Source organism: Orycteropus afer, unplaced genomic scaffold (assembly GCF_000298275.1).
Source record: "Orycteropus afer afer isolate SDZICR_OR568_19922 unplaced genomic scaffold, OryAfe1.0 scaffold00020, whole genome shotgun sequence".
NCBI lineage: Eukaryota > Metazoa > Chordata > Mammalia > Tubulidentata > Orycteropodidae > Orycteropus > Orycteropus afer.
In genome coordinates this window covers 11,543,904-11,552,425 of record NW_006921607.1, presented here as the reverse complement: position 1 = coordinate 11,552,425, position 8,522 = coordinate 11,543,904, and the positions used below count along the sequence as shown (strand labels likewise).

The 8,522-nt window shown below is 44.9% G+C and overlaps 1 protein-coding gene across 1 annotated transcript in view; it reads right to left on the bottom strand.

The window, feature by feature from the left end:
• ERGIC3 (ERGIC and golgi 3) overlaps positions 1-2,364 on the bottom strand; it is a 17,199-nt gene extending 14,835 nt beyond the window's left edge. Inside the window, exons 1-4 of the mRNA XM_007934601.2 lie at positions 2,277-2,364; positions 2,069-2,139; positions 1,869-1,956; positions 1,529-1,648 (exon numbers count right to left, since the gene is read on the bottom strand). Of these exons, the coding sequence (XP_007932792.1) occupies positions 1,529-1,648; positions 1,869-1,956; positions 2,069-2,139; positions 2,277-2,364 (367 nt within the window). The remainder of the gene's footprint in view (positions 1-1,528; positions 1,649-1,868; positions 1,957-2,068; positions 2,140-2,276) is intronic.
• Between the last annotated feature and the right edge of the window lie 6,158 nt (positions 2,365-8,522).

Here is an 8,522-nt window from a genome sequence, read left to right as displayed (position 1 = left end):
CTGCTGTATGAAAAGTGAATTTACTCTGTAAATCTTCACCCAAATCCTAATAAAAAAAAAAAAAAAAAGACTGCCTAAATGAACCATGGCTTCTTCTCCCTTGAGACCAGAACTAAATGGTGCCTGGCTGTCACTACTGATTGCTCTGATCAGAGCCACAATAGATGGATCCTGATTGAATGAGAGAAAAATTTGGAACAAACCTCAATCCTTAAAAAGTCTAGACTTTGGAGACTTTGGACTAGATGACTCCCTGAGACTATGGTCCTCTTTAAACCTTAAACTGTCCCGAGTTTACCTGTTAGCTAAATCAATGAATGATTCACAAAATAAAGAACATCACCCATGAATACTGTGCTTCTTTAAAAAATCATCCGAGACCAAACTGTCAGCAGTTACTTTAAAGAAAAGATGTGAAGGTAAAGGGGCAGGGAAACAGTATTACTGGAAATGGAACAACCAGAATGAAAATACTGATGAGAATGTTGACACATTGTGAAGAACACAACCAATGTCACTGGACAATTTGTGTACAAATTGTTGGACAGGAACCTAATATGCTGTGTAAAATTTCACCAAAAACACACAAAAAAATAATTTAAAAAAAATATTGGTTCTACTGGCATTCAACAAACCTATCTATTGAATGAGTAAGTGATAAAGCTCCCCACCAGAGCAATCCTTAAGGTTTGAAAAATCCTAGCTTTGAGGAGGGTTGTGCTATGGTGGGAAACTGAGTTAGTAGAACTACTGGAAGACAGTCTACAGAAAGGGAAAGAAGATAAAAGTGAGCGCCCCACTCTGTACCGGGCACTTCACATGTATTACCTTATTTGATCCTAGATTTACACATGGTACTAGTGTTTACTACTATTGCATAGCTAAGGCTTTATAGACTGCACACCACAACGCAACGTACTGCACTTGAGTCGGATTCGACTCATAGTGACCACTCCTTGGGTTTCCGAGGCAGTATCACTACGGAAGTAGATCGCCCAGTCTTCCTTCCAAGTGGCTGGTGGGTTTGAACCTCCAGCCTTCTGGTTAGCAGTCAAATGCCTTAGGCACTACTCCACCAGAGCTCCAACAGACTGCATAAGGCAAAGCTAGATCTGAACCCAGTCTGATTCTAGACTCTAAATGCTTTACCTTGAGTCACCCTGCATTCCAAAGAAGAGCATTAAAGATTAAACCTAGCCAAAGGGCAAGCAAACACTCAAAGAAGCTCCAGTCTATCCTGAGAAGCTCCACCAAGACAACAGCACAAAAGACCCATCCTCAAACTTCTGTCACCCAAACTATGATAGATAAGCAGGGATTGAAGACTTCTGCAGAATGACAGTTCAGTAAGTACCCTGAGGCCAGAGGTCTGAATATTAGCCCACTCTCACTAGCAGATCCTACATAAGCCACCTGACTTCTCTAAGTGTTAGGTGCTTCATTTGCAACGGAGACTGCCACAGCCCATTTGTCAGAAGGTAAGCCTTGGCATGTCCAACTCTGAGACCCGGCCCCCTCCCCTGGTTACCATGCCGCTCTGCCTCTGTGCTCACGGGGATGCCATCCTTGTCTAGCCGTTGCTTGAACAGGTTGTGTTCCACATCCAGCTGCTGTTCCCCAGCCACGTCCATGGCATCGATGCTCAGATCTGGAAGCAGGAAGTCAGTCTAAGGTACTGGGATCCTAGGGGTAAGGAAATTTGAATTTTGAAGGGGAAAGGGATGCTGGGCCTGTCTTGGGGCAGAAATGGATCTGGGGAAGGTGGCTGTCCTGTAGTTCAGTCCAGAACCTAAGGCTAGAGGTGCAGATTTGGAAGCCCACATGCAAACTCTGGGACTTGCAACTCCCATCCATGATGAAGCACTCACAGGCACAAGGCATGTGTGGAAAAAGTACATCAATGTTGATCTTCAGTTTATCTCCCCGCGACTTGTCCACGTAGAGCTCTGGATGCACCTAGGACAGCACTACCTCAGTAAGGTTTGGCCCCGTGCTTCTCTTTCCCCACTCCACAGGTCCTACCCCTAGAACGCCAAGCCCCGCCCATGTTCTAGGCCCCGCCCCTTACCTCAGTGGTGAGGTAATACTGCAGCTCCGACAAGAACAGTAGCAGCATGAGAAGGCCACTAACAATGGTCACTGCAAGGAGGGGAGCGAGGGTCAGAACAGCCTCTGTTTCGCTCCCCCTGCCCCTGACAGGCCGGTCAGAGTCCAGGCGCCTGAGCCAAGCTCTAGGACAGCCCCCTCCCCGCGATCCTGGCCCCAGTGCGGCCTACCCGTAGCGCCCCCGCAAGTCTTGACCCTGAAGTCCTCCAGAGTCTTGGGGTAGGCATCGAACTGCTTCAGTTTGCCCAGTGCCTCCATGGGGACCAGCCGGAAAGGGGATGCCAGCCGGCCCGCCCTGCAGCCTCCCGCTTCCGGCCGAAGCTTGAGCCACGCCCCCTCCCCGCACGCAGGCGCAGCAGTTCTCACGTTTGGCTCCACCTCTGACTCGTGTTCGCTCTCGGACCGAAGCTTGCCCACAGATGCTTGCCACGCCCCCTCGCGCGCCAGCTGTGCAGTCTAAAAGCAGCGGGGAAGTGGGCTCCGGAGTCAGGGGATCCAGGGTGCCCTCTTCGGGGTATAAGCCGTAATAGCAGCATTCCCTTACTTTGTGCCGGGAACTGCGCCAAGTGTTTCATATCAGACTGTTGAAATATCCCAGAACAGTGGTTTTTGAAGTGTTATCTCTGGGTCTGCAGTATCATTAGCTCCCGAGAACTGTTTAGAAATTCAAATTATTGGGCTCCACTACACACCTACTGAATCAGAAATTCTAGGAGTGGCACGCAGGTGATTCTTATGCAGTTAAAAGTTTGAGACTCACTGCCCTAGTGTGACGTTTAGAACAATTTTCCGAGGAAGAAAACGGCTGCCCAGAGAAAGTAGGTAACCTTTCCAAGACCCAAGGTAGGGCCTGATTTTAATCCAGTTCTGGACCTCAAAGTGATCTGGGAAGTAGAGCCTTTGGGGCTGATTTTATTCAAACAACATCCCAGTGCCTCTCTTGAGCTCATTCTGGATTACCTAGGTCCCTTCTGAGGCCTGGGCTCTTCTGGGAGATGTTCAGTCCAGAGTCTGGATTCCTATCCTTCAAGTAATGTAGAGCTTAAAAAGCTCTCCCCTGACACCTCCCAGTGCCCTGAAGGCCAGCTTGTGTCTGGAAGGACAGCTCCCACAGTAATCCACCTAAATTGATTGAAACACAAAATGCTCATAGGCTTTAATTCAGGGATTGCACTTTAGGAAATAAAAGCACCCAGCTAGCTGCTGGGTGGTGATTATACCCCACAATATTGACTCTGTCCCTTCCATTCAAAAGGAACTCTGTTGGCATAGTGGGTAAGACATTTGGCTGCTAATCAAAAGGTTAGCAGTTCAAACCCACCAGCAACCTACTTCTGTGAAGATTAGGGATTGCTGTGAGTCAGAATCAACTCAATGGCCCTGGGTTTAGTTTTTTTCTTTTCCATTCAAAGATTAAAAAAAAAAAAAAAAAAAACCACAACTCCAGATCATAAATCTCATCCTATATATCTGAGATTGTTTACTGACAGAAAACTGGAACCAACTTGAATGCCCATCAATAGGGGAATGGCTGACTAAATCACAGCATATTCATTTTATGGAATATTATGTAGCCGTTCAGAAGAATAAGGCAGATTTACTGCTGCAGGAATATTAAGAAAGTATGGTTGAGGGGAAAATGAAGCTGAAAAGTAATGTGCATTGTATAACTCCATTTTTTAATTAAAAATAATCTTGTCTGGGGGAATATGTGTGATGAAAAGAAAAGATTTGGAGGGATCTATGCTATACCTTGGGATGGAATTGGAGGGAAGCTTTTCACTCAAGCAAAATTTCTTTGGTCATCAGAGCAAACAGGCTAGCAGAGGAAACCTGGAATCCCCTTCTATTATCTGGGCTCCAAACTCCTGGGAAAGTCAATAATTCTATCAGATATTGGTAGTCAGGAAATTTGCTAATATAATTAAATCTAAAGCTTTGATACCATAAGTGTGGTATCACTTAGACCTTGGACCAGAGCATTGTCTTTACCTGGGGGCTTGTTAGAAATGCAGACTATCAGCTTCTACTTCAAACTTACAGAAACAATCTTCATTCTAACAAGATTCCCCAAGTGATTAATAGGTACATTAAAGTTTGAAAAGTACGTCCCTAAAAGGCTCCTTGCTCTAAAAATGATTTGCCCACATAGGGCCAGCAGCAGTAGCATAGGAAAAAAAAAAAACAAACTGAGTGGCTCAAAGATTGCACTACATTTACATTCAAAATGTAATGATTTATTCATGTAACAAACACTCAAACATCCACACACACTGTGTTCCCTGCCCAGTACTAGATCCTACAAAGAGCTGAATTCTTGCCTTCAAGGTCACCGTCCTAGTGAGAGATACCAGCAAGTAATAAAAATAAGAATGTATGCAGTGAATTACTTAATATGGTTCTTCTAGCCATGGTCTTTGTGACTCCCATAGATGAGTGGGTGGGACTATGCAAATATGAGGTGCTTGTGGTCCACTGAGGGGATTGGATAGTTTGGTATAATGTAAACAAGCTACATGGCCCCCTTGTTGGGGTGGGACCATGGAAATAAGGTGTATGGAACCCTAACATGGGGATTGGTCAGTTTAGCCATCTCGTTAGGCTTAAAATGAGCCATCCCAGAGGTGGAAAAGGGGAATCTCACAGCCATTAAGAAAGAAGAGCTGGGAGTGGAATGTGTTCTTGCCTGAGATCTTTGCACTGAGACGAGGACAAAGAGATGGCAGAGGCCAAGACCAGAGAGCAGCGTGCCTGTGGCATGGCTGAGCAGCTGTTCTGATTAAAGAACTGTATCCTGCATTGGTTCTGATCCTGAACTGTATCCTGTTACTTCCCTAGTTAACCCTGTAATCATGAGTATTAATCTGTGAGTTCTGTGTGGCCATTACAACAAATCATTGTATGGAACTCTAAAATGGGCATTGGTCAGTTGTGTCAAGTGGAGAGTGCTGTGGGAGAGACAGATGGTGTCAGATTGGTAAAAAAATGTAGAGGGTTGGAAGGCATGTCTTAGCTCCCTCTCATAGGAACCAGCCTTGGGCTGAGCTGCTGATGGTGATTCTGTCTCCTCCTTGTGAAGGTAGAAGTCAGGTGCGGCCCCCATGCCCTTTTAGCAAAGAGCTAACATTTACTGAGCCCCTACTGTGTAGCAAGGATCCTTGGTGGAACAATAGTTAAGTGCTCACTGGTAAGTGACAGGTTGGCAGTTCAAACTCACCCAGAGGCTCTGTGGGAGAAAGACCTGTAATCTGTTTCTGTAAAGATTACAAAAGAGTTTCTACAAAACTCTATGGAGCGATTCTCTGTCACATGGGGTCGCCATGAGTAGAAATCGACTCAACGGCATCCAACAACAGTAACGACTATGTGGCAGGTGTTGTGTTAGGCTCTTTACCTGCACCTGTTTCCCGTCAGCTACCAACTGAGACAATTTAACAACAGCTTAGTTTTTGTTCGGTGCTGTTGAGTCAGATGCAACTCAGCGACCCTATGTACAACAGAATGAAATACTGTACTATTATCTCTGATTAAAAAATGAAGAAACTTTAGCTTTGAGTGCACACATGGGTAATATGCTAAGCCCTATATTCTCATTTTAATGCCCAAGGCTCAAATCATTTCAATGACGTAAGATTCAGACTTTGACAAAAGGTATAGACTATGAGAGTATGTAGGAGAAAGTGACTGACAGGCTTGGTCAAAGAAGGCTTCCAGGAAGGGAGGGGGGCCACTGGACCTGTTTGTTTGGTGGCACCCTGTCTCAGAAGAAGTGATCTCTCCTTTCTGCCCTCAGGTACAGTTTGCTAAGGAAGAGGAGAAGAAAAGCAGAAACTCCTGTGACCTGAACTAACTATATGCCAGCTACTGTGTTCCATTCTATCCTGTAAACAACCCTGGGAGCTATTTCAAATCCCATTTAATTGATGAGGAAGTCAAGGCTTCTGGAGTTGAACTGACATTACTCAAGGTTGCAGGTACAGTGGTTAAGAGTTCAGCTGCTAATCTAAAGGTCAGTGGTTTGAATTCACCAGCCACTCTACAGAGAAAGAGCTTCCGCAAAAGACTACAGCCTTGGAAATCCTATATGGGCAGTTCTACTCTGTCCTCTAGGATTGCTATAATTCAGATTTGGCTGTTGTTGTTGTTGTGTGCCGTCGAGTCGGCCCCAACTCATAGTGACCCCTCCTTGGGTTTCCGAGGCAGTATCACTACGGAAGTAGGATTGCCCAACCTTCCTTCCGAGGAGTGGCTGGTGGCTAGATGGCAATATATATATATTTTTTTTTTAAGTTGCAGGGGTAATTAATTAAAGGGGTGGAAGTAAATAAAATGTGTATGAACTTTTGAATGGAAAATAAATTTGCACTGTAAACTTTCACCCGAATCACAATAAAATAAAAAAGTAAAGGGATGGAACTGACAGAGCTAGGTTTCTATGGCTCCAGAGCTTGGGTCTCTTCCATTCACTAGCTGCCACCACCAAGTGCAGGAAGCGTTTCCTCTCAGACGAATGTCTAGGGACAACTTTACCAGAAATTCTCCTCTCCTCTCTGGCCTGTGCCCAGTCAAGACCCGTCCATATTTGACTTCTAACCTTCCCTTCTGAGTGGGGCTCTAGGCTAAATGAGAAGCTGAAAGGTGCATCACTCTGTCCCTCCTCCACTCCCTCCACACTTTCTGGTTGCCAGGTCTCCCCTGGATTATGACAATGCCTGGTGAATAAGACAGACACACCTGCCCTCAAGGAATCTTTCAGCCTGGGGCAGGGAAAGGTAAACGAAAAATATACACATAATCATAAGCAAAACAATGCTTATATGATTATATAATATTGTTATGACTTTAGGCACTACGCCACCAGCGCTCCTGGTATAACCATAAATAATTATAATAATTAAGTGATTAATAAACAACAAAATAAATGACTGAATAAAGAAAAATGTGCTTTGTACCGAGAAGGAAATAAACAGGGGGTAGCGTGGGGGACTTACTGTGTTACAAACTCCAGAATTAGAAGGTTCTCCCCTTTTGGTGATTATTTTAGGTGGCCATGAAGAAGTTACATGGGACTAAGACCCTGACTAGTTAGAGACTTCACTCCACGTCAGGCTTCTCCCTTACACTTCAGCCTTCTCCCTCAAGGTGGGATCCTTTGGCCTTTGAAGGATTTGGGGTCTACATAGGAGTGGCTCATTCCACCCATTGGGGCAGCCAGCTGAGGGGGTCACTGGTCACTTACAGCTGCAGCCTGCCAGCCAGGCTGGAGACCGGAAGGGTTTTGGCCCTTTTCAATGTTTCATTCTGCCCAGTCACAGCCTGCTTTTGCCTTACTTTAGACACTAATAAATGAGCTTTTCCTAAGTCTTTATGAACTCTGTATGAAATAAATATAAATATATTTGTAAATATTACCTGTTTTCCGTCCTCAGTCCAGCTGGACAGTTTTTCTCTTGGGAGAAATATAGAGACTTCAGAGTATCTGGATTGAAAACAATAGTCACAGGGTGGGAGTCCCACTGCTTTTCCTGAGAATTCCCCTGAGGGAGGAATCATAATCCAGGAGGGTCAGGGCCTACTTAGTGAGCTTCTTAGGGACTTACAGGGATCAGGGAAGGAACCTCAAAATGAGTGACATTTAAATGAGGCCCAAAGCACCACCTATTCTGGAAAGATGCACTCCTTAGATCGATCAGCCGTGAGACAACAGAGGGGCGGCATTCACATAGAGGGAACCCTGGACAGACAGGAATGCATAGATTAGAAGGACACAGGAAGGGACAGTCACAGGGAAGAAAGGGGAGGAGAGATTTTTATGGCTGGGGATGGTAATCAGGGCCTTGAAATCAACATCCATGAACTGGTGAATGTAAAACATCTGCTTTGTAAAGTTGCACCCAAAGCACATTTAAAAGAAAGAAAGAAAGAAAGAGACCTGAAGAAAGGAACCAGGGAGGTGAAGGAAGAGTAATGTCTAGGAATTGCAAGAGCCAAGGACCTGGGGCAGGAAAGAGCTTGGAAAGTTCTATGAACAGGGAAAAGCCGGAGTGGCTGGAAAATGTTTGAAATGAGTGAAGGTTTGGGATTTTGTTCTGAGTGCAATGGGACACCATCTCAAGCAGGAAATTAATTTCACATCATGCCAGGTGCTGGGTGAAGAATGGTCAGGGTTGGTCAGAGCAGAAGCAAAGACATCTGTTAGGAAGCTATTACAGGCTGTGAAGGGAAAACATTATAAACTCCTCTTTAGTGAGCAAAAACAAAATTAAAACATGAGCTTCCATTTTAAGAAAGAAAGCCATTTTTCCTCTGTAAAATACTTTGCTGGCTAGATTTGTTAAGCTAAGATCCAAACGAAACCAAAGCCATTGCCATTGAGTCAATTCTGACTTACAGCGATCCATAGAACAGAGCAGAAC